Source organism: Enhydra lutris, unplaced genomic scaffold (assembly GCF_002288905.1).
Source record: "Enhydra lutris kenyoni isolate GAN:26980312 unplaced genomic scaffold, ASM228890v2 scaffoldscaffold14, whole genome shotgun sequence".
Classification (NCBI taxonomy): domain Eukaryota; kingdom Metazoa; phylum Chordata; class Mammalia; order Carnivora; family Mustelidae; genus Enhydra; species Enhydra lutris.
This window is the reverse complement of record NW_019154098.1, coordinates 30,508,975-30,535,585: the sequence shown is the minus strand read 5'-3', so window position 1 is coordinate 30,535,585 and position 26,611 is coordinate 30,508,975. Positions and strand designations below refer to the sequence as shown.

Sequence of the window (26,611 nt, the reverse complement as noted above, 5' to 3'; positions counted from 1 at the left end):
GAGTCATGTGAAAGCCACAAGCAAAGGACTTCTGTAGTCTGATTTTTTTTTTTTTTTTTAAGACAGTAGGGCTGCTGTATAGAAAATAGATTTTACACAGCAAGAATGAAACTAACACGGTTAAGAGGCTATTACAGTCAGGTGCGAGATGGTTGTGGCTTAGACTGAAGTAGTAGCAGTGGAGATACAAATAGATTTGGGGAAAGTTTAGGAAGTGCAATACAGAATATGCTGACAGACCACATACAGGAGGTGCGCAATCAACAATACTTCCTAGAATTTTAGAATTTAGAATCCCGCTTAGTCCCTCAAAGAGATTTTATAAAAGTTTTTGGAGTGTTTCAGTTTAGTCGAACATCAAAAGAAAATGGAAAGCAAATCCCGTTAAGGAAGGAGGAAAGTTGGGGGCAAATAAAAGATTGGAGCAGAACGTTACTTGCGGCAGTGCACGAAGAAAACAAGGTGCTAATAAGGAAGTGGGAAGAGAACGAATACGCCCGTATAGAAAAAGAAGAATAACCGAGAGTGGCGCATATTTAAAAAAAAAAAAAAAAAAAAAAAAAAAGGAAACATTTGCTAAAAAAAAACCCCTGGTAAAAATCACCTCAAACCACGCCCGCTCCACCTCCCAGCGCTTAGCCACCGCGTCCTTAGAGTCCGAGAACGCCGCTCTCCACCCAGCTCGCCCCGCCCCTTTCCCCAACAGCCCCCTCCGCAGAGCCCTGTGCACGTGCGCAGCTATTCCCACCCCCTCCGCTTTCTCGACCAATGAGAGATGGTGTCGTAATTCACCACCGCCCGGTCGTAGGTCACGTGACGGTGTCTCCCCGCCCTCTCATTCCCTGCCTCCAGGTTCTGGGAAGATGGCGAAGGTCTCAGAGCTTTACGATGTCACTTGGGAAGGTAACTGCGGGCCGGGCGGGCGTGGAAAGACCGAAAGCCCTGGGAAGCGGTTCGGCAGTATCTGCTGCCCGTGGAGACGTGGATTCTCCCGTCTGTCTTAGGCGCTGGAGCTCTCTCTGGACTGGCCGCGCCGAGGTGGTGGCCAAGGTGGAGGTTGAGGCTGACCCCTTCCTTGGCCCAGCCTCCGACTGGAGTCTGCGGTGTTCCCCACCGCCTGTGCTCATCGATAGACTGACTGATTTATGTACCTCTGCGCCCGTACGGTGGCCCAGGGCAGCTTCCATTTTAAGACGGGAGGGCTGTCGCACATTTCGTGTGGCTGCTGGGCCGCGAGGAGGAGGCGGGATAGTTGCTTTCTGAAGCTTCCCTGCAGCCAGGAAATACAGGGCCTGTAAGGCCTTTTATTAAGTGTTCTGTAAAGGTTACAACTCTGTGCAGTAAAGGTCTGTGAAAGATCCATGAAGAAATCTGATTTTTCTACGTGCCACTTTATATTTCCTTCTCTCTGCAAAACTGGGTCTCTGAATTCTCGTCTTCATTCGCTGCCCCACTCCCCCTCAAAACACACTTGGACTCCTAACACAATTTTCTTATTTTCTGACAGTAATTCCTTTTCCGAAAGGGAAAACAACTGGTTATCTCGGGCATATGCTCAAGTGTGATGGACTTCTTTTTCCATCCTACTAAGGTGGAGTGTGTTCTTTAAACCTGGAAGCAGCCAAACTTTGATCCAATTCTATGAGACTTTTCTCTTAAAAACTTCAGTGCGAAGCATGGTTAAGAGAAGAGCCTTGAGTTTCTCTAAGGCATGAAAGTTGTATAATTGAAATTTCTATTCCCATCATTTAACATTAGACTTTAACAGCTTATTTGTTTAGTGAATGCCTTCTTCAGATAAACAATGACATAATAACATGTGGACTGAAAGTTATATTGACCATTTAATGGTGAATGTATCTATACAATATTACAGAATTGCAAACATATGGGAAAAGGTAAAATTCCTTTATACTTGAACTGAATTCAATAATTTATTATTGGTTTTGTGGCCTCTAGCTCACTGTGAACAATATTTCTACCTGTATTTGGCGAATTCGTTATATTAAAAGTATTAAGTGCTTAGAGCTAGATGTTGGGCATATTAAATTAAGTAACACACAGTCCTTACTTTTAGGAGTTCACAGTCTAATGGAGAGGACAGAACTGTAAAAATACATAGTTTTAAGGGCTTGTGTCAGGATATATGGTTAAGCTAGATGGTAGACATGTGGCTGTTACTTGTAATGCTTTTTAAAACATGATTCAAATATTTCTTATTTTTTAAAAGTGTTACTTTGCAGGTATGTTCAATATAGGTTTCTTGGATGATAGGAACAAGTAGGTGTGTATCATATCTACCAGAAGACAAGGTGATTTAACTAGGTAACTTGGACTTTACCCTGTGATTATTCTAAAGAAAAGTGGATTTAGAATAAGAAATACTAACTACTTCACAGGTATGACTGAACAAAAGAGAAAGCATGTTAAAGGGCTTTTAAACAATTAAGTGCTTTATAAAAAAGATGATCCAGCTCCTGCCCAGGCCCCAGTTTTATCTTAACTATTTCCTCCCTTACTCTGAACTGGCTATGCTGGCTTTTGTTGAATTCCCTAAATGTGTTCTACCCTTCTTTGTTTTAGGGCTGGACAGATGCTATTTCTTCCACTAGGAGTGTTTTTCCTTTCTTGCCCTACTCTTGCTACTATTCTATATTTATCAGAATTTCCTTCCAAGGTCCCATACTTGAGAGAGCCTTCCTTGAACACCCTACCCTATCCCTCAGCTAAAATTTTGTAAAAAGAAAAAAAAAAGCAACAAAATGTACCCCTGGCCCTTTAACTCTGTGTCCTCATACTATTGAAGTACTTATCCAGTTTGTTAAGTTTTAAAATTTTCTCTCCTAGAATGAAGGGAGGGACCAGTTGTATCTTGTTCTTGTGCTAGACATTTTGGAGTTGCTCATTCATTTTTTGTTGCCTAAGTGAATTGTTAATGGAATTAATAATAAACATTAACAAATTGTCACAAAAAGATTATAAGCCATTTTTCTCATATTGCAAAAATTTCTGTAGCATCTTAGGTAGATTTAAGCAGCTCACTTAATTGGATATAGTTTGATTATTTGTAAAATGAAGGTTTCAGACCTTTTCAGGATCAGAGATCTATTTTTAGGGGACTTTTAAAAAGTGTTCTAGATTTTTCTTTCAGAAACTTATAGTAACAAATTTTTAGGATTTTAGAGGGTGGTAGAGGACTCTTTATACAAATTTTTTTTTTTTTTAAGATTTTTTATTTATTTATTTGACAGAGAGAGATCACAAGTAGACGGAGAGGCAGGCAGAGAGAGAGAGAGAGAGAGAGAGAAGCAGGCTCCCTGCTGAGCAGAGAGCCCGATGCGGGACTCGATCCCAGGACCCTGAGATCATGACCTGAGCCAAAGGCAGCGGCCTAACCCACTGAGCCACCCAGGCGCCTGGTAGAGGACTCTTAGAGATAGTTTTTTGTTTAGACTTTTTTGGGAGGGCATGTCAGCTGGGCCTGTGTCCTTCAGAATTCCATTGAATAGCTTCATGAATTAAGGTTGTGGAAATGACTTGTTCAATACGTACTATAATTCTTGTGATAGGAAAGTTTATCACGTTTATAAAAGACCCATATGGAAAATCTAACACTCCTTTAATCTTTTGGGCTCTATCAAAAAAGTAGAATATATGGTTTAGTTATTCAACCAGTTGAAAATTAATGATGTTTGTTAAAGAAGTTACTACTTAGGAGTTGGAGGTGGGAAGGCGAGTTGTAAGAAAGGTATATAGCCAAGTTTCTCAGAAATAGGATATTTGGCCAGGTTATGAATACGATGTCTAGCACAATGCCTGGCCTGTAATAGGTACTAAATGAATATTTGTTGGAAAAATAATTATAAAAATACTTACTGTCTACTTTATCTTCATTCAGTCCTTCAAACATAATTTGTTTTCCATGCCCTCTCATTCCAGTAAGGTTTCTAGGGAGACCTAATATCAGGTATAATGGATGTGGATTTTGTTTTTGTTTTTTTTATACACCTACAGTATATTTGTTTTTGCAGATCACTCCATGAAACCTTCTTTCCTTGGTTTCATAATAACATTATGGGTCTTCTCTTATTTTTCAGACCTTTCCTTTGTGAGTTTTCTATATCCATTTGCTCCTTGATTTTTAGTGTCTCTAATGGTTCTTTTCTTAGCACTCTACTTAATGTGTTATTGGTGGTTATTAAATCTGAGATCAATAGAATTCTGACTGATGGAGGGACAAGTTTTGTGTGGTCTTTGAATTCCCTAAAAATGTATATAAATTGAGTATACATAAACATGTACATATTTCTGGGAAAAGAGGGTTCAAAGGTTTCATCAAATTCAAAGAGCCTAAAATTCAAAGGTTAAATGCCTTCTGTGGGTGATCTCATTCACACTTAGCTTTACCTATTGGGCTATATAGTAAATAACATGTTAATTAAATACATATCTGGAGTACTTTGCAGCAGGCACTGTTCCAGTTCTTGAGGATACAGTGCTAAACAAAACAGTGCAGGATCTCAAATCTCATGGAACATACCCTGAGATTTCACTTCTAAGCTAAAGATTCATACTTAATGGATATGTATATGTTTTGTGAAGGTAATTTTTTTAAGGTAAGAGATAAGTTGGCACCTTGAATGCTAGCCTAATTTGGGTTCAGCATATGGGCAAAGGATGCAATGTAATGGATAAGACCTGTAAAACACTAAATAATTTATATTCCCAAGGCACTAATTCCTCTTTTAAAATAATCTGTGAGGTTAGGGCACCTGCGTGGCCCAGTTGATTAAGCGTCTCACTTCTGGTTTTGGCTCAGGTTGTGATCTCAGGGCCCTGCGGTAAGCCTTGGGTCACCCTCTGTGCTCAGTGCAGAGTCTGTTTGGGTTTCTCTCTCCATCTCCCTCTTCCCCTCCCCTCTAAGATGCACTCTCTCTCTGTCAAATAAATAAATAAATCTTTAAAAGAAAATAATTGGCCAGGTTGAAAGTGAATGTGGATTTAAGACTGCAAGTGAACCATGGTATAGGGGCTAGAGTTTGAGTTTTGAGAACCCATGCTGTGGATCTAAAGATAACATATGTTGTGATATGATAAGGGTTGTGTATTTGTTTTTTTGTCCCCAGTTCCTGTCACAGAGCTCCAAAACACTTGAAATTTCCTGAATGATAGAGTTGATAGGAACAGCTTTTTTTTTTTTTTTAAGATTTTTATTTATTTATTTGACAGATCACAAGTAGGCAGAAAAACAGGCAGAGAGAGGAGGAAGCAGGTTCCCTGCTGAGCAGAGAGCCTGATGGAGGGCTTGATCCCAGGACCCTGAGATCATGACCTGAGCGGAAGGCAGAGGCTTTAGCCCACTGAGCCACCCAGGCGCCCCAGGAACAGCTTTTTTTACATGTAGTCTTTTTTTCTTGGTTTCTGACACAAGAGCCTCTAAGACCTTCGGAGTTTCTAGAACAAGGGTATATTTTTGTCTGCTAATGAGGCTATTGGTAGCTGGTTGCTTCGGGTTGGGGGCATCATCCAAAAGACCAAGGCAGGATTGAAACTTTATTCCTATCCCTTGACTTCCTGGGAGGGGAGATCATCTGGAAATCAGTCATGCCAGTGGAATGAAACCCACATAAAGCCCCTTAAGCTATGCTGTTTGGAGAGCTTCCAGGTTGGTAAGCACATCAAGGTACTGGGATGGAGGACTTGCTTAGAGAGCATGAAAGTTCCTCTGCTTCCTTCCCTCCTGCCCCCTTCACTTTGCCCTATGTACCTCCTCCGTTTGGCTGTACCTGAGTTGTATTTTTTATAATAAACCTATGATAATAAGTGAAGCACTTATCTGAGTTCCTTGAGGCATTCTTGGAAACCTGAGGAGGAGGGGTTGTGAGAAACCCAGACTTTTTTTTTTTTTTTTAAGATTTTATGTATTTATTTGAGGGAGAGAGAGATCACAGAGGGAGAGGGGGAAGCAGACTTGCAGCTGAGCAGAGAGCCTGATGCAGGGCTTGATCAGGACGCTGAGATCATGACCTGAGCTAAAGGCAGGTGCTTAATCAACTCAGCCCCCCAGGCACCCTGAACCCCAGACTTTATAGCCAATTGGTCAGAAATGTTGGTGGCCCTGACTTTTGATTGCTATCTAAAGTAGGGGCAGTTTGGGGCGCCTGGGTGGCTCAGTGGGTTAAAGCCTCTGCTTTCGGCTCAGGTCATGATTCCAGGGTCCTGAGATCAAGCCCCACATCGGGTTCCCTGCTCAGCAGGGAGCCTGCTTCCCTCTCTCTCTCTCTGCCTGCCTCTCTGCCTACTTGTGATCTCTGTCAAATAAATAAATAAAATCTTAAAAAAAAAAAAAAGTAGGGGCAGTTTTGTGGGACTGAGCCCTTAACCTGTGGGGTATGAATGACCTACTTTTATTTATTTATTTTTATCTCTTCATTTTCTCTTCAGCCTTGTAAGAATCAGTTCAAGGTTATTTCCTGTGCGGAGTGAAAGTCAAGCTGATTTCTAGTTGTCGGTAGAAGGAATTAACTGTTAATTTGATTTTGTAAGACCATTTAGGATCTATTTTTGCTGGTTTTTTATTTTTTTGTTTGTTTTTTAGACTTTGAGTTATAGAGGCTCAGATAATGTCTATGAAAGTAATGAAAATCCTTTGTGGTGCTTTTATACTTAGTCTCTAGAGGCTTAGCATATTGTTTACTTAACTCCTGTTCAACAATTTAACTGTTTAAATCTGTTCTATATCTGTGTCTGTAGAAGGAAGAAATTGGTACTTCAGACAAGTAAATATGTTAGATTTTCAGAGGTAGGAGTAAGAAAGCATATATATGATTGGCGAATTGGACAGTTCATTCTATTGTAACTATATGAAAAAGGTCTTTTGTTTACTGGATTAGGTACTCTTTCTTTTTCCTCGTTATTATTCCTGCTATTGTCAATATGCTGTGCATTAAAACTCCTCAGTTTCCTCTTGCTTTATAATATACAGAATTGTTCTTGTGACTCTTCTGTTTGCTAGTGCTTTTTACCTTTACATTTTTCTTCTCATTTATTATTATATATAGAATTGAAAGATTTCCTTTGTTCTGAATCTTTTGCTGTTTATTTTCTTGCATGGTTGTGTATCTTTATACATTACATCTACTTCTGTAATGTTATTAAGGAAGTTTTGGAATGACTTTCCTTTCAGTGCCGATAGCCTAATATGATCCCCTGATTATGAAATTTTACATTCTGGAGTGAGTAGGAATTTCAGGAGTACTTTGGATTTTTGAGATTTCTGTGTATAATTGTGTGTGTGTGTTTCCCCTGGAAAAATTATCCCTAGCTTTTATCAAATTCTGAGAGATGTCCGTAACTTCAAAAATGTTAAGATCCATAGCTGCTGAAAGGGTTAGAGGATCTTTGTAGGAGGCCATTCATCACTTTTATGTTTGTAACGTTAGTTTTAATGTCTTTTTAATCTTCTAAAGGATCTATTGCTCCCGTTAAATTGATTTTCTGCTCTATGAATTTTGACTATACCATAGACCTATATTAGTGTGACTTTGTTTCCTCTACCTGATAAGTTGATTTCAACTTCATTATCAGTTTTTTGAGTTATCAAATATATATAATAACAGACTTTATTTTTTCAGAAATGCGAGATAAAATGAGAAAATGGAGAGAAGAAAACTCACGAAACAGTGAGCAAATTGTGGAAGTTGGAGAGGAATTAATTAATGAATATGCTTCTAAGCTTGGAGATGATAGTAAGTTCTTTTATTCATGCTCTGTTCATGTTCTGTTTTGGTCTTTAGTGTCTTTTTTTTTTTTTTCAGATATATTTTTATTATGTTTTTCCTGCTGTTTATATCAATCTGTGATTTGTCCCTTCTTTTAAAAAAACTTCTCAGGATATCTAATGGTGCAGTATTTTGAGAAGGACTTCTAATTGCTGGTTGTAGTGAAGCAGTCAAATAAGCATTTTTCTTTTAAAGTTCACAGCAATAGTTCTGGTCTGGTCAAAATGTATTTCATAAAGAATTTTATAGAAGAGCAATGGTATTAAGTAATAGTAATTTTTTAACCTTATAAGATATTAAAATATTTTATATTACTGAAAGCATATAAAGATGCTTTCTTAATCCTAGATATGCAATAAATCAATTTTCAGTTGCAAGTGATGTTCTCTAAGATATCAGAAACAAGAAGAATATCTAATTTCTGTTGGGAGGTTTTACATTAAATTCAGTTTTTTTTCCTCTTTGTCTAGTTTGGATCATATATGAGCAAGTGATGATTGCAGCTCTAGACTATGGTCGAGATGACTTAGCATTGGTAGGTATTTAAACTAATTTTATTTTATTTTATTTTAAATTTGCTACATGAATTATAAGTAGCTAAGTCTTAGTTCATGGCTTGTATTTGAATGTTCTTATAGGTCATTTTCATTGCTACTCTTAAGAGTAGGGGAGACTAACCAGGTACTTTGGGAGAGAGAATGTTCTTAAATCTTTTTAATAATCTTGGGAAGTGAAGAATTTGAATTAGTTGGTGAAGGTTATCTAGTTAAGAGGTGAATTATGCTATTATAGTGTTTAAAATAAGAACCAGATAGTTTAAAACAAGTTTATCTTTTGGATTGTTGACATAACAAAGAGAGTCACTGACTTATGATGATTTGACTTATTTTCAACTTTATGATGGCGTGAAAGTAATACACATTCAAGTAGAAACTATACTTTGAATTTTGGTCTTTTCCCAGGCTAATGATATAGGTGGTATAATACTTTCTCATGATGCTGGGCAGTGGCAGTGGGCTATACTTCCCAGTCAGCCATGCAATCACAAGGGTAAACAACTGATAAACTTACTACCATTCTATACCTATACAGCCATTCTGTTTTTCACTTTCAGTACAGTATTTAATAAATTTATTATAAAATAGGCTTTGTGTTAGATGATTTTGCCCAACTAGAGGCTATATTAAGTGCTCTGATCATGTGTAAGGCAAGCTAGGCTAAGCTATGCTGTTTGGTAGATTAGGTGTATTAAATGCATTTTTGACTTTCAATATTTTGAACTTACCATGGGTTTATTGGGATGTAACCCTGTCATAAGTGGAGGATCTATATATAATCTTAAATACTCTTTTGCAATGTTGTAAATATATCTCTTAAATTATTAGAAAATCCTAACATGTGCAGAACATTACTTAAAATACTAATACTACTTTTAAAATAAAAGAATGATAATAGCTATATTTTTGAATACTTGTGAAAGACACTGTACTAAATGCTTTATATCATACTTTATTTAATCTTCACAGTTATTCCTTGATTTATGCTTGATGCTGTCATACTCATCTCATAAACCAAGAACTGGAGGTGTTGGTTTTTTTGTTCTATTGTTTTATAATCCTGAATTCTTAAGTACTACTTCATGCTACTTCCTCATTTAAACCAAAAAGAAAGTACATGCAGACAGAAAATAGAACTAGCAGGAGAACATATGCATATCCAAATTAGCATTGTTTTTTCCCAAGGTAATTATGTTATGTTAGCTATACATCTAATTTCAGTGGAGTTGCTAGTGATAAAAAAAAAAAATTCTGTAAAACCTTTTAGATTACTTTCAGAACCTATGAGATAGTTTGTTTGTTTATCTTTTATTTATTTATATAAGCTGGGAAGGTTAGAAGGAGAGGGAGAGAGAAAATCTCAAGCATGCTCTATATTCAGTGTTGAGCCCAACCTGGGGCTTGATCCCATGACCCTGAGATCATGACCTGAGCTGAAATCAAGAGTTGGACGCTTAACCAACTTTGCCCTGAAATAGTCTTTTCCATATTCACAGAGTGGCAGCTAACATCTTAAGGGAAATATTGAGTTATTTTTTAAGTAAGCAAATGCCATTTGATAAAGTATGAGAATCAGATTATATAATACTGATAACCCAAGCAGGAGATCAAATTAAATGGTAACTTTTTTTGTAACACAGATTTTTTTTTTTTAAATGTTCAGAATTTCTACATGGCTTGATTGACCAAACGGTATGAGTTTCGTGTGATGTCAAAGAAATAAGCAAACATCATCTTCAGTTTTGACTAACTTGAATATTTTTCTTACTGTGGCAGATTTTTAGCAACATACTTGGAAGCTGTACTTCCAAGATCAGTTTATAACTTTATTACTAATTAATAGTATCTTCACTAGTGAAAGGTATTTTTTTGGTCACTTAGGTTTTGGGCACTAGAATGGACCATTTTTATAATCCTTAACATTTCTAGTGCTTCCAAGACTCTTAAAATCCTCATATGTTGCTAAGAACATGGCTGGTGCTCAAAATATTTATTTATTGAAGTTGATGGGTGAATTATGGATATCTCCCAAAGGAGATTGGCACTCTATAGATTTGGTGTCTGTGTTTTATGACCCCAAATCATGGTATGTGTACTGACAAAATGACTGATTAATACATGATTTCAACAGGGCATACAGTGTTAGAGTATTTGCGGGACTTGAGAGTACTGTCAAAGAGCTTAATTTTTATCAAGAGAATGCTTAGATAATAGAAACTAAAAGCCAGGAAGTTATAAACGTTTAAGTTGGGCCTAATACATTATAGAAGCAATTGTGAAGGAAGAGTAATATGGCAGTATCTGAAGAGTTATTAGTGTATCCCATGATCTGCTTATTTTCCCAGTTAATATCATGATCAGTCTTGAGAACTAATTGTTGCTCCCACTGTAATTTCAAGAGTTCTTCTTTTACCTCATTATTCATCACCAATTAATTTCACTTCATGTTAGAGTACGCTAATGAAATGATTTAAGAAGATATATTGAAGACTATATAGACCATTCCTTGTAACCCACTTAGTGTATGTAATGTGATCACTACTCCTTAAGTCTTTTTTACCAATTATTTTTACAGTTTTGTCTTCAGGAGTTAAGAAGACAGTTCCCTGGCAGTCACAGAGTCAAGAGACTAACTGGCATGAGATTTGAAGCCATGGAAAGGTAACTGAATCTTAGGAACAGTATAATCCCATTTTAAAATGGCAAACATGGGGTCTAGATATAGGTCTCCTACCTCCATGACAACATCATTAATTGTGCAAGACCTTTTGCTACTGAGCTTCAGAATAGTGCCAGAGTGCTTCTCAGCATAAATCTTGCCAATTACTCCCAATAAATAGGATTTGACATTGGAGTGCAATTCATTTACTATCTCTGGCCTAGTGAAATGGGATCATGTTTTTCAGTAAGGGTTGGTTTTATATCCTCTTTCTAGGATTTATTAGTTGTTTATCTGGCACATTATTTAACTTATTTAAGCCTTTTAGCCTTATTCCTCTGCAAAATGAGAATATTACCAACTAATCAGGGTTGTTTTGGGAATTAGTAATGACATATGTGTGCTACCCTTTGAGGTATTCAAGGTATAGAAGTTACTTTTTTAAATGAGATATAATTGACATTGTATTAGTTTCAGGTATATGACATGATTTGATATCTCTGTATATTGTGAAATGATTATTACCACAGTAAGTTTAGTTGACATCCATCACCATACATTGTTAAAATTTTTTTTCTTATGAGAACTTTTAAGATTTATTCTTTTAGCAACTTTCAGGTACACAACACAGTATTTTTAACTATGGTAACTATGCTGTACCCAGGACTTACTTTATAACTGGAAATTTGTACCTTTTGAGCACTGTTAACCTGTTTTGCCCACCTCCATTGCCCACCTCTGGCAGCCACTAATCTGTTCTCTGTATCTATGAGTTTATGTTCTTTTCCATATATGAGTGAGATCTTGCAGTATTTGTCTTTCTCTATTATATTTAGCATATGCCCTCAAGGGTTGTTGTCATAAATGACAGAATTTCTTTCTCTTTTATGGCTGAATAATATTCCATTATATCAGACTCCTTTATCCACTTGTCTGTCAATGGGCACTTAGGTTGTTTCCATGTATTGGTTACTGCAAATAATGCTGCAATGAACATGAGCTTGGAAGTACCTTTTCAAGATAGTGATTTTGTTTCCTTTGGTTGAATACCCAGAAGTGGAAATGTTGGATCAAATGGTCGTTCTACTTTGAATTTTTTAAGGGACCTCCATAGTGTCTATGCCAATTTACACTCCCATCAGCAGTGCACAAGGGTTTTCTTTTCTCTGTATCCTTGCCAACACTTATTACGTCTTGTCTTTTTGATAATAGCCATTCTATTACGTGTTAGGTAATAGCGCTTTGTGGTTTTTTCATTTCTCTGTTGATTACTGATGTTCACACCTTTTTCATGTACCTGTTTGCCATCTGTATGTTTTCCATGGAAGTGTCTGTTCAGTTCCTCTGCCTCTTTTTACTTAGATTTTTATTTATTTATTGCCATTGATTGTATGATATCTTTTATGTGTATTGGGTATTTACCCTTTAGCAAATATTTGCAGTTATCAGATGATTTGCAAATATTTTTTCCAATTCCATAGGTTGTCTTTTCACTTTGTTGAATGTTTCTCTGTTGTACAGAAGCTTTTTAGTTTGATATAGTCACACTTCTTTATTTTTGCTCTTGTTAGCTTTTGCTCTTGGTGTCAAATCTAAAAAATCATCACTGAGATTAGCATCAGAGAGCTTACCACCTATGTTTTCTTCTAGGAGTTTTACTATTTCAGATCTTAATGTTGATGTCTTTAATCCATTTTGAGTTGATTTTTGTGTGTGGTATAAAGATGGTGGCCCGGTTTTATTTTTTTGCATGTCCAATTTTCCCAACACCATTTACTGAAGAAACTATCCTTCTCCCATTGTATATTTTTAGCTTCTGTTTTGTAAATTAATTGGCCATGTATGTTTGGGTTTGTTTCTGGATTTCCTGTTGTTACATTAATTTATATGTTACATTAATTTATGTTGTTACGCCAATACCGTAATGTTTTGATTACTATACCATTGTGATAAATAGTTTGAAAACAAGAAGTGTGATGTTTCTAGCCTTGTTTTTATTGCTCAGATGGCTTTGGATATTTAGGGTTTTTTTTGTGGTTCCATGCAAATTTTGGGATTGTTCTAGTTCTGTGGGAAATGTCATTGGAATTTTGATAGGAATTGTACAGAATCTTTACATTACTTTAGGTAGTATAAAAGGTTACCAGTATTCTTCCAATCCATGAGCATGAATATCTTTTGATTTTTCTCAGTTTCTCAGTGTTTTAGTTTGATGTTTTAGGTAAGACGGAGTTAACTTGTACCTCAGTTAATAGTAGCTTTTAGTAAGTGGAATGTATTGATATAATTTTTCTTAATCCCTTTATTCCCTATCTTTTGGTTTATTGTGTTTGTGTATATGTACAGTTTAATCTCAATGGATCATCTCTGTAAGCAAGTGAAAAGCATAAAGAAAAAGAAATAAAATATTATTTTAGGTTAGCCGGAAGTAATTTGAATCAAAGAACAGAAGGAAAGGAAAAGGAAAGGAAAGAAGGAAAAAAAATAAATTTCCAGACCATTCTTTTTTTTTTTTTTTTTTTTTTTAAGATTTTTATTTATTTATTTGACAGACAGATCACAAGTAGGCAGAGAGGCAGGCAGAGAGGCGGGGAGGCAGGCTCCCTGCTGAGCAGAGAGCCCGATGCGGGGCTCTATCCTAGGACCCTGAGATCATGACCTGAGCCGAAGGCAGAGGCCTTAACCCACTGAGCCACCCAGGTGCCCCTCTAGACCATTCTTAAAACGTGTGAATAGCCAAACACATTCCAGAGTCCAAAATGAATGACTTTTCTTATTTTTCTGTTTTTTACTTATTTAAATTCAGTTAGCCAACATAAAGTACATCATTAGTCTTTGATGTAGTGTTCAATGATTTATTAGTTGCATGTAACACCCAGTGCTAAGATGAATGATTTTTAAAATTAACTTGTAAAGGTTTGAGAGATACTGGTTCTCAAAGCACACATTTTAATAGTTACTATCCCTCTACCCACCTTCCAACCATACAAAAAAATTGACATGGTAACAATAATTTATTCTTAAATCAAGTGTCCTAAGACACCTACCGAACTCTAATTCTTTAAGCCTTACTCTTTCATTGAAACTGATGTAGTCATTTTACTCAGTAAGGTTTTGCTGGTTTTTTTTCCCAACAGAGTGACTACTATGTGTCTTCATGACACAGGACCATTAATGATTGATTCTCATACATAGTTGTGTGAATTAGAGTGATCTGTGGCATTTTAAAAAAATATGTAGTTGCCTACTTGCCACTTCACTGAGATCACTTTGTCAGGGGTATAATCCAGATCCTTCTTTTAAAAGAAACCCTGCAGGAGAATAGACAAGTAGGTTTGAGAACATTGCTGACTAGAGGTAAATTCTTGAGGACCTTCAGTGTATTAGGATTCTCTGAAGAAACAGAACTAAGAAGATATTGCTGTACACATATAGGGGTGAGAGGAGGGAGGGAGGATATATAGGGAAAGATTTATTATGAAGCAGTTATGGGGGCTGAGCAGTCCTAGAATTTGCTGTCTGCAACTTGGAGACCCAGGAAAGTTAGTGCTATAGTTCAGTCTGAGTCCAAGTCCAAAGGCCTGAGAACCAAGGGAGTCGATGATATAAATTCCAGACGGAGGGCAGGAGAAGATGAGATGAGATGTCCCAGCTCAAGTAGTGAGGCAGTAAAAAGGGGTGAACAACTCTTTGCCCTGCAGTTGTTTTATTCAAGCTCTCAGGGAGTAGGGTAATGTCCACCCACATTGGGGAAGGCTGTTTTACTGTGTCCACAGATTCAAATGCTAATCTCACCTGGAAACATCCTTAGATAAACCCAGGAATAATATTTAATCTTGACACCATATGGCTAGTCAAGTTGATATATCACACACAGAAAAATTAACCATATAGTCAGTTTTAATAGAACTTACTATTTTTTAATAACAGTAAAACAAATATATTTAAATATATGATGAGGTATTAATGCCTTATGTGTATAGGTTTTTTTTAAGATTTTATCTATTTATTTGAGGGAGAGAGAGCACATAAGCTGGAGAGAGGGGCAGAGGGAGAAGGAGAAGCAAATTCTGCTGAGCAGGGATTCTGACACAAGGCTTGATCCCAGGACCCAGAGATCATGACCTGAGGTGAAGGCAGATGCTTAAGTGACTGAGCCACCCAGGCACCCCTATATGTATATTCTCTGAATGACTATAAAAAGAATGTAGGTTTTCTAATAAAATGTCCCAAAACCTAGGGCACCTGGGTGGCTCAGTGGGTTAAGCCACTGCCTTCGGCTCAGGTCATGATCTCAGGGTCCTGGAATCGAGTCCCGCATCGGGCTCTCTGCTCAGCAGGGAGCCTGCTTCCTCCTCTCTCTCTGTCTCTCTGCCTGCCTCTCCATCTCCTTGTGATCTCTCTCTGTCAAATAAATAAATAAAATCTTTAAAAAAAAAAAAAGCCCCCAAACCTAGAAAACTATTAAAACTCAGGTTATCATTATATTAATGAAATGAATGGTTTCCTATCATTTTCTGTTATTCCCAGAGTGTTTGAGGTTATGTAGTTGGAAAACATTCCCAAGGGATTCTCACGCACTGTTTCGTGCGAGAACCTTTGCTATATAACATTTATTTTGACCTTATTTATATACTTCATTGTTTTGTTTTATTAATATTAAGTGATTTTATTTTAGGTTTCCCCATTTAGTTGCAGGTTTCTTCGAGGCTAACATACTTTCTATATTACCATGTATTTGAAGTCCAAACTAATTTTTTGAACTACCCAACTCTGATTGACTTAGTGTATAGTGATGCTGTTTGGCCTTCATATGGTATGAACACATTTACAAATTAAGTCTGCTTTTATTTTTCTCAGTTGTCTGCTACAGTTAAAATATTCTTACCTATTAGCATGATCATAATCACAAAGAGGCTTGGGTACTATAATTGTGGGGCAGTATTCAGTTAAAAGGTCATTATGATGTAGAATATTCATATATTGAATATCATTAGGAGAAAAATATAAAATTAAAAATTCTCTTAGGAAACTTATTACTATCTCAAGAATATAGCTGTTTCTTCTAGCTTTAGAAACATTGCTGTGAAAATTTTTGAACATTGTTTTTTGTTTTCTTTAAAGATCTGTATCTAGAAATGGAGAAATTGATTGGAATAGAGTTGGGGTTATGGATCTATAAGGAAGGAATTTCAGAATCAGTTATTTCCTTATACCCTAAACAAGATTCCCAAATATAAAAGAGTATATGATGTTCTTTATGTGATTTCTGATATATCTTTCCCCTTCATTCCCTATCGCATAATGTTTATTTTGCCTTGTTAGACATATGCTGAAATACTTGTTTGTTTTTCTCATTGATAAATTGTTAACTATTTCCTTTATAAGATTGTAACCCAGCAGAGTGTATTGCAGGTGTATATTTAACAGGTGCTTAATGAATTGAACTGAACCAGCTCAACTAAGAAAAGCTATCATAAGTATTCAATAAAGGAGAATTAAATCACAGGTCATTTCCTTGTGAATTTGTTTGTTAAAATTAAACTCGTTCTTATGCTTTATTGACTAATTCTAGGTATACTTAGGACCACAAAGGTATCTGTGTTTCTAGTTTTAACCTTTGTATTTAGGCCAAATAGAATCAATGCATTTTTGTTTATCTCTTTTTTCGTTGTTATTCGTGAATCAGTATATTTTTGAAGTAAATTTTTCTATAAATACCTTATACATGAATTTTTCTGTAAAAAATGATACTGTAGCAAATATCTACTGTTACGTGAACATCAGAAGCGACTTGGATTGTAATTGTAAATGCATTTAAAGTCCTGCCAGTTTGATCTTTTTCTGTATTTACTATTTGTCATTAAAATTTGAAGTAATGATTCTTGATTTTTTTTTCTCTTTAAATAGATATGATGATGCTATACAACTATATGATAGAATTTTACAAGAAGATCCAACTAACACTGTAAGTAAATTGAATTGTCCTGAAGATTATTTAAATTTTGGTTTAAAAAGTGAAATTAATTCAGTTTTTAAAATAATGGAAAAATACATATGATACCAGTTTTATCTTTTTAAATTCTTTATGTTGAACCACATTTTTTAAAAATAGATCTAAAACTCTTCAGTGAAATTTGACTCATAGGATATCTTATTAGAAACTAGTGGGAATTTAGAAAGAAATAGTTCTATGTGTTTGTAATAAACCCCAGCAGAGCTCAGTAGTTTTGTAATATCTTGAGGTTTATGATAAAATAACTTTTTTGGGTAGTTATATTTTAGTTCTCAATGAAAAATGAAAGAAATCATGATAGTAGTTAGTATATGGAATTAATAGAGGTGTTTTGATTTGATTTTGCTTTTTTCTGCCTTCTACTTGGATAGGAACATGTAAATGTATCTGTAATATACATGTATATGTATATACATATATGTATAAATGTGTAAAGAAGAAATACATATATTGTGTTTCCCATAAGATACATCTTTACTTTATCCTGATTTAAACAAATACATCAGTATTTGGGTAGATTATTTGTTCCAAATATACTTACGTAGCAATATTTGTCTTAAAAATACTCTGAAGATTTTTTTTAGTTTTGAGAACATTTTAGTTTACTATTTTTGCATAATGGCCTTCTTCAGATTTACCTTTTACTCAGTGAAAAGTTAGATTTTAGATAACATATCAGGCATTTTAATGTTTTTTTTTTATTATGTCCATGCACACATATGCCTGCTAATAGAAAGTCGTATTTTTAAAATTTTTAAACAAAAACCACTTTGAGTTTGTTCTTTTATAGGAGATATTGTTATATTAACATAACACAAACACATGAAAATTTTTTCTTACTTGGCAGGTGTTTCATTAAAAATATACATTTGTAAAAAAGTCATTTAATGTATAATTGTGGATTATAAGATGCTGATTTCTACTTATCCCTTCTGATACTCTGGTAATACTTAACATCTGTTGCTTAAATGGTAGTTTTTTTCAACTTTATTAAGATACAACCGATAAGTAATATTGTGTAAATTACATAGTGTGGTGATATATATGTATATATATATGGTGAAATGGTTTAGATTTTTGCTTTTAGTGTTATCCCATCCCAGGGAAATGTCCTCTGGGAACTTCCTAGGTCTTTGGTGGTGGGGGGAAGGGTGTTGGGTGGGTGAGGTAGAGGTAGATATTTGAATAGCAAGGGAAAAGTTTTGACAGAGCTGCAGGCCTACTCATTATAAAAAAAAACAAAATAAAACAAAAAATCAAAAATAGAGCTTCTGTTAGTTTAGCTACATATTTCCAATAAAAGAGTTAAAATCGGAAAGTTTTGAGTAATTTTTTAATCTTAACTGTCCTAATCATTTTTCTTTTCCTGAAGCTTTTTTCATGTACTTTCTTAAGACTTCACTACAGTTTCAAAGGTATTCATTTTTCACGTAGCCAGATATTGAAAATATGAAATCAAGTTTCTGAAAAAGGTTTCTGTTTTTTTTTTTTTTTTTAAGTACCAGGTTAAAAATCAATAGCTTTTGATTTATTGTCTTGGAATTAGGAGTCAAACATTTTACTTCTGTGTCAGTTTAAGTTGAAGATATTTTTAATAAGTTATTTCACTTTTTCAGGATCTAAGATAATATGTAATTATTTTTCTATTTATAATATTTTCCATATTCTGTGGCCCTAAGATTGACTAAAAGAAAAACCCAAATGGTTTCATTTATCAACCATGTATGAAGTGGCAGTAACTAAGTTCCTTAGTTGCTAGGTAAACATTTTAAAACAAGGTGACTAAATTCAGCTTTACGAAATGTATTATTCTTTCATTAAATATTATCTTTATCTGATGTCCTCTTAGTGTCTTCTGTCCTTCTGTAAATGTTTATCGAGTATCTGTCATGAGCCACTGGAATATTGGTGTTGCTAAGAATAAAGGTAGACATCACAGTTTCTTTTTTCAAAGCAACTGTAAAGTATTACCTCAAAGGTGGGAAAGTCTAGTTTCAGCCTCATTGATAGTTATAATTCAAACTTTTACACTGTAGTTCTTCTTCGCGTTGTATAAAAGTGATCATATGACTCTGTTGGTCTTGTGCCTCTGTGTTTCTAGATATCTGTATAGAAGTGAGGTTGTTCATTCAGGCTTTAAGAAGCTCTCATTCCCTCTCCCATGCATTTATTAATCCTCCAAAAAAACATTTGTTGAGTGCTTACAGCGTGCTTGGTGCTAGAAATAGTAGAACAAATCAGACACCAGCTTGACTGTGTTAGGGATGCAGAGTGATGTAGTGAATAGGTTATGGACTTTGAAAATAGACTGTTAAATTCTTAGTCACTTACTGTGTAATTTTTGAGCCTTGCAGACTTTGAAAGATGAGTGTGGTTGAAAGGAAGCAAAGATGATGGACCAGGGAAAGTCTTCATATCTCATGAATGAACCCTTGGCTCTAGTTAAGTACAAAGTCTACCTAGGGAAGAAAGAATGAAGTGATTAGAAAGGAAGTTTTTGAATTTTCTTTAAGGAGGGTGCCGAAATGGACTTTATATCAAAATTTATATATAAAATAATATATATGGGGAAAACATCTGTTTTTGAAAGATTATGAAACATTTTTTGGAAACGTAATACATACCCGTGTTAAAAATTACAAACAATACAAAAGAATATATGGTGAAAAAATAAATCTTTCTTCTCACTCCTGATCTCAGATCCTGCTTCACTTAGGCAAACATCGTTAGCAATTTCTTATGTATTCCAGAGATTTTTCCCTTGTGTGCACACAAATATGCATGTGTGTCCCTTTTGACAGAGAACATTGTTGGGAATGCAATTGGTGGCATATTCTACCTTGCAGTTGTTGTAAAGATCATGGTATATGTTAGCACATCCTTAGATCATCCTCTGAATAGCTATATAGTGTTGTGTTGTGTGATGTATGAAAACTAGTTTGTTGAAAAACAATTTCTTGAAGTAAGTCCCCCTTGATGAAATCTTAGGTTGATTTTGGTATCTTCCTCCCGGGAACAGTGTTGCAGTGAATGTCATTTGTACGTTGGATTCCTACTCTGGAATCTAATTCTGGAGGTCCATGAATTTTAAATTTTGATAGATGTCACCAAATTTCCTTCCACAAAGGCTTTCTAGCCATCCATATTCATTTCTGTGATGTACGAGAGTGCTGCTTCTCCTGTATCCTCCCGAAAGGTAGATTATCAACTTTTTTGTTTTTAACCTTTGCCAGTGTAATTGGTAAAAAACATCATCTTGTTACAATTTGCATTATGAGTGATGTTGAATATCTTTTAATATGCTTAAAAGGCCATTTGTATTTCTCTTTCTGAACTGCCTCCTTTAATATGCTTTTCAAATGAAATTTTATTTCTGTTCTTATTGAAGAAAGGGCATAGTTCTGGTACTCTACATAGTTAACCTCTCCCTTCTTCCCTACTCATTGACCTCTGAGAAAAATTGGGGTTCTGAGGAACAATATTTTCTACCTCTGAATTGGTTCATTGTACAAAGTGACTGGAGATGCAACAAGATGGCCTATGTTTGTGAACAACCTGGTATGTTGACACTTCAGAATTTAATTTTTATTCTTAGAAAATGGACAATGAATGGGGTGTCTGGGTGGCTTTCAGTCTATTGGGCATCTGACTCTTGATTTTGGCTCATGTCATGATCAGAGGGTTGTGCTGTCAAGCCCTGTATCAGGCTCTGAGCATGGAGCCTGCTTAAGATTCTTTCTCTCTCTGCCCCACCCCCGTTTCTCACATACTTGCTTGTGCTCTCTAAAAAGAAAAAAAATGGACAATAGTCAAATTTTGATTGGGGAAATACCACTAGATATTTTTAGAAATAACTTTGTTAATAATATGGGAGATAGTTTGAAGGAGGTGCAGAGTTGAAATAATTTGTAATTTGTAATTTGGAGGCTGTCCTGTCCTAGGCCAGAGATTATGGGAGTCTAAACCTAGTGGAATTGGAATTGGAATTGGAATTGGAATTGGATAGTGGAATTGGAAGGGATAGGGAACGGATGAAAGAATATTTTGCAGTGAAAGTACACAAGCAATTAAAATTACTTAGCCATGAGTGGATTTAGAAGGTTAACTCTCAAATGTGAAAATTTTAGTCATTAACCTGTGAAAGTCAAATATTGAATTAGGCTCACTTAGCTTTCATCCCTTAGCTTGCCTAAGCACCAGTCAGTTTTTGTTTGCTTGCTTTTAAAATAAAAGTAGGCTTTTCTTCCTTTGAAAGCTCCTTGAGGGAAAATATTATGTCTGTTGCATGAACTAATGTCTAGCATATGGTAGGCCTTCAGTGAATACTTGTTGAATGATTACTTTTCAGAAGCAGGTATGATAATTATTGTCTTTTTAGGTGAATTTCATATTTCAGAAAGGTCAGATTTTACCTTGAATTGTTAGCTGCCTATTGTGATTTATCAAATATTTGAAATTTTGTTTTAGAATTAGATGTAATTGCCTCTGTGGCAAGGGAAAAGTTGCTTTTAGAATGCCTGAAAGAACTCAGAACACTGCTTTCCTTCTGTTAGCCAAGGGTCTGTTTCTTTCTAGGTCCCAGCATCTGCAATAGGGAGAGACGTAGTTTGTATTTTGCTGGTAGACCTTAATCCTTTAATCCTTTCCTAAGTAGTATCCCTTCCCCCCACCAACCATGTAGTTTGTTTTTTAAGATATGACCAGAGTTTCAGAAAGAATTGGTGGCTAGCCCTGTTGTACATAAGGTTACAGAAGGCATGTAGCAAGTTTGATGATTTGATTGTGGCATTAATATTTTATATTTTATAATAGGAATTCTAACTCTGTTACTAAAATCACTTACAAAATGTGAAACAGTTTTCATTTTTAAGACTTAAACTGACATTTGCAAAGTTTGATCCAAATAAGACATTTAGAAAAATTCAGAACATTGGCATATTTTATAGGAAAAAAACTATAAGAAAGAAATAAATAGAAATTGATAAATATTCAAGACTCTCTCTAACATTTAGTCCAATTAATACTATTTTAAAACTATTATGATAAATAATTGATATAGAATAGGCTGCATATATTTCAGTAGGGTGTGCAGTTTGCTAAGTTTTATTTGGATGCACCTGTGACACCATCATTAGAGTCAAGATAGTGAGCAAAACTATCATCTTCAAAAATTTACTTTGCTCCTTTCCATTTTTATATTCCCAAAAGATGTTCTTGAACTTTCTTGTGGGGTGTTAAGTTACTTGAGGGGTGCCTGGGTGGCTCAGTGGGTTAAAGCCTCTGTCTTTGGCTCAGGTCATGATCCCAGGGTCCTGGGATCGAGCCCGCATCTGGCTCTCTGCTCATCACGGAGCCTGCTTCCCTTCCCCTCTCTCTGCCTACCTCTCTGCCTACTTGTGGTATCTGTCAAATAAATAAAATCATTAAAAAAAAACCCACAAGACAATTTGATCCTTTTAGGTCTCTGTTAAAGAGGTCCAGAAAGTGCTTATAGGTCTAGCTAGTTATTCCCCATTACATCCTTCTGGATACTCTAGCCAGTGCCACAGGAATCATGGCATTTTCCAGTCTGGTTGGTAGGAAGAGGCACTATTCTGAGCCGTGTGTGAGCTCCACACACTTCCGCTTAAACCTTTCTGGTGGTTCTTTCCTTGGCTTTGGGTAGTTTTTTCACACACATGCACTGATCAATACAAAGCTGAGTAATCAAGGGAAGCCCTTGAGATTCAGGGGAAATCTAGAGGTTTTTTTTCTGTATTCTTTCTTCTCTCATGCTGTGTCTACAAACTCTAGCCTTTGATGTTCCTGGCTCTCAGCTCCTTTTCCTCAACTCACAGAGTTCACTCTACTCAACCTGATTTTCTCTTCTTGCACAGAACCCTGAAATACTCTCAAAGCAGTGAGACAGGGCAATAAAAATAGGGCTCATCTCATTTGCTTCCAGCCTCAAAGGGATCACTGTTCTGTGTTGCCTGTTGTCCTGTGCCTTAAATATTATTTCAGATATTTAATCTAATTCTTTCATTGGTTTAGGCAGCGGGGTAGATTTGATCCCATCTTGGCCAGAAATGAAATCCCTGCTTAATGCTCATTTAAAATTATCATGATGAATAAAAATTGGTTCTTATGTCAGATGTGGTAGTATTTTCGCCTTTGGTTAGAAAGCTGGTAAGTGCCAAGAGTTGGGATTTGTTTCTTGTCTTTTTTATTTTAAAATGTGGACTCTGTTCTACCATATTGTCTATAGAAGAAGTAGTAGTAGTAGTATCATAAATGAAAGGAATAAAGAGTCAAATACATTTCAGATGATATTGGATTGGTGAAATTAGATATGATATATCCAAAAGAAATTAGTTTCTTAATTTATGTTATATCATATATTTAATTTATATTATATTTATTATATTTAATTGAAATTCTATGTTAATTTATCCACCTATTTTCAGAAGGACTTGGGAGAAGGCTCTCATTTGAAATCCAATATTCTTTTTAAAGTCTTTAGGATTGAGTTACTTTTAGAGCTTTTCTTCTACTTTCTGAATTCTTGAGGCTTTTTAGTAGTACATTTATTATGGAACTTTCATTGTTATACATAGTGAAATTAATCCAAAAATGTCTGAGTACCTACCATTTGGCAGGCATTGTGTTAGGCCTTTGGCATGAGCTGAATAATCAAGGATATACATTTTTAACATATTTCTTTTTTTATTGTCAAAATGTTGTTATCCTTGTTATAAATACCACTCTTGGTCTTGTTTATTGGGAGTCTCTTGATTCTCTCTAATTTTTTGACTTTCACTTCTTCAGAGCAAAATCCCCACCCTTTTCACCCATGACAGGTAGTTCCATTTGTCTAAAGAGGCCACATTCATTTTACTTCCCTTGTCTGCATTTCGTGAAGTGTGTATTATATAAAACAATAACAACCATGTTCATAATTAATAGACTTAACTTGGCTATAGCTTTTGTTTGTTTTATTGCTTAGCTATCTGCACTGAATTAAACAGAGATGAAAGAGATAGAAATTTAATATTGATATGGTGCCCCTCCAGTCTGTTAACTCCAGCCTAAAGTGAATAGTCTTTATTACACACTGTTGCTGTCTTCTTTGCCTTTGTTCTGTGTTCCTCCATTTTATGCCCTTTCCTTCACACAATTCCCTCTTTTGTTTTTTTAATGTCTCCTGTTCTTTCTGTTTCAGTACAGATATCACATCTGGGGCCCTCTTTGCTTCTAGCCCTTACACCTCCTCCATTCTGCCACAGCCTGTATTAGGCTCTCCTCCGTGTTGCTTTGACACCCTAGATATCTCTATCATTGTCTATTTATTTGATATGTCTTCTTCTCATGAGCCTCTCACGAGAAATTATCTATTCTTTTTTTATCCTCATATTTTCATTGTTTTGCTCAGTACCTGTCAAACAGATGTTCAGTACATATTTGATGAATGCATAAATAAATGACACTGATATTTGTATTTATCATTTTAAAAACTTTAAAATATAAGTTTAAGCGTTTTGTCTATTTATAAAATATTTTTTTTTAGGTCCAGTGCTATTCTTGAAAAGTTTACATGTAGATTTTTCTCTTAAAACTGAAAAAAGTTATCAGGAGCTAGATTTTATAATGACATTCAAGTGGCCATGGTGAGATTCCCCCCCCCCTAATCTCCACTATCCCTCTATCTCTTAACATACAAATCTTATGAATGAGACAGAGTAAAGGACTTTAGGCTGGGTAAAGATTAGGATTCCCTGCTGGCTTGTAATTATCAGAATCTGGATGGTTATTTATTTGAATGAAATGATGCATACATTGTGTACATCAAAAGTAAAGCATATGTGATTGTTAAAGGAATGTTTGAATTCCCCAGTGGGATGTCATGGGGTATGTTTATAAACTCCCACTAAGCAGTAGTTCTACAATGGAATTTCACTGGCATTGAGATAATAATTTGCACAGTCAAATTACCTTCTTTACAAAAACCCAGGGAATCGTGAGGGCCTAATCCTTTATTAATGTCAACCTATAGGCTGCAAGAAAGCGTAAGATTGCCATTCGAAAAGCCCAGGGGAAAAATGTGGAGGCCATTCGGGAACTGAATGAGTATCTGGAACAGTGAGTGTCTTACAAGAGGATTGTGTTTTGTTATTCTGATAAATCTTTTTTAATTAAAATGGAATTTGCATTTGATTTTCCTTTTTGCCTCCATGCTGTTCATTTACAGAATATCTACACACTTTTTTTTCCCCTTTCCTCTCACCAGATTTGTTGGGGACCAAGAAGCCTGGCATGAACTTGCAGAACTTTATATCAATGAACATGAGTAAGTCGTAAATTTTATTAGGAGTGTAGTTTTTATCACTATTATATAAGTTCAGAAGACATAGTTTTTGAAAGATTGGAGAGAGGCTATGAATCGTGTTATTGTAAATGAACAAAATAAATGAATGAAAATAAATCATCAGTTTATTGGTTGGTTATAGTATGTGAATGGCTTTAATTAGGTCATTTCTGTTTTGCTAAATTATTTTTGTTTGAGAAATAAATTTTTCTTTCCAAATACAGATGGATTCTTTGGGATTAGAAAGGCCTGCATTAAAAAAATAGATACGGCTATTTTTAGTGATTCAAAATTGTGAATTTTTAGAGTCTAAATTGTTCTAATATACAAAGAGTATTATACTCCCTGCTGTTTTAAAAATTCTGTCAATTGTATGCATTTATTAGCCTTAGTATTAAGAGAATCAACTCTTCCAAAGTAGAAGCATTCTGTTGCCTGGGCAAAAGACCAAGAATAATCAAGAATGTTGAATGCTGTAGGAACTTGCTTATTGGATATTTAATGTTTTTGTTAGCTTTTTTATTGATGCAGTGACAGGAGGAAATCCCAGTGTGAGAGGATTAGCCTTGTCTTAGTGCAAGTTTTCTAATAGTGCAGCATTAATGCTAACCTCCATCTACAGGCAGGATTTTTTTCTTTTTTCCCTTAGTTCTTCTGAATCTGAAGTATATCACATTGTTTTGTTTCTTCTTTCTGAGGGAATAGAATCAGATTCTTATGTGCATATTCTTATTGTGTATGAATAGTTAATATCTTTCTCATACTACAGATAGCTGACACAGGAAATAAAATAGAATAAAGACACTATGTCTTACCTTTGCCTAGGGCTTTATGTGTAATGTGAAAGGGAGAATTAAGGTAGTTATCTGCATATTTCTAGTAAAACCTGAAGTAATAAAAGTAATAGCTGTGATTTAATGAATGTATACTGTATTCTGGGAACCATTCTTCAGTTCTCTTCTGTGCTCTGGCTGTCAAAATCTTTTTTTTTTTTCCATTACGAAATTATTTCCTGAATCATGTTCATGTAGATGTATGTATGGTTATATGATCACATATGTAAACGTACTCAGGATTCTCTTATGTATGTAAGAGGGTAGTGCATTTGGCTTAAATGGTAATGTTTCCATTTTTCATAGCCTTTTTGCAAAATTTATTTTCATTTTTATTCTGGTGTAGTTAACATACAGTGCTATGTTAATTTCAGGTATTCTATTTTTCATAGCTTTAAAGTCAACATTTGTAAAGTATATA

General features: G+C 35.3%; 1 protein-coding gene across 3 annotated transcripts in view; it reads left to right on the top strand.

The window, feature by feature from the left end:
• The first annotated feature begins 833 nt into the window (after positions 1 to 833).
• The window catches only part of LOC111146575 (ER membrane protein complex subunit 2), a 42,802-nt gene continuing 17,024 nt past the window's right edge, over positions 834 to 26,611 (top strand). Inside the window, exons 1-7 of one of the 3 annotated variants that reach the window (XM_022502180.1) lie at positions 834 to 903; positions 7,635 to 7,748; positions 8,252 to 8,316; positions 10,926 to 10,999; positions 16,908 to 16,965; positions 25,046 to 25,131; positions 25,280 to 25,339. In XM_022502180.1, coding sequence (XP_022357888.1) covers positions 864 to 903; positions 7,635 to 7,748; positions 8,252 to 8,316; positions 10,926 to 10,999; positions 16,908 to 16,965; positions 25,046 to 25,131; positions 25,280 to 25,339 — 497 coding nt within the window. In that variant the 5' untranslated portion in view covers positions 834 to 863. Of the gene's footprint in view, positions 904 to 7,634; positions 7,749 to 8,230; positions 8,317 to 10,913; positions 11,000 to 16,907; positions 16,966 to 25,045; positions 25,132 to 25,279; positions 25,340 to 26,611 lie in introns of all 3 variants that reach the window. The other 2 variants (XM_022502179.1, XM_022502178.1) reach the window with 2 other exon arrangements.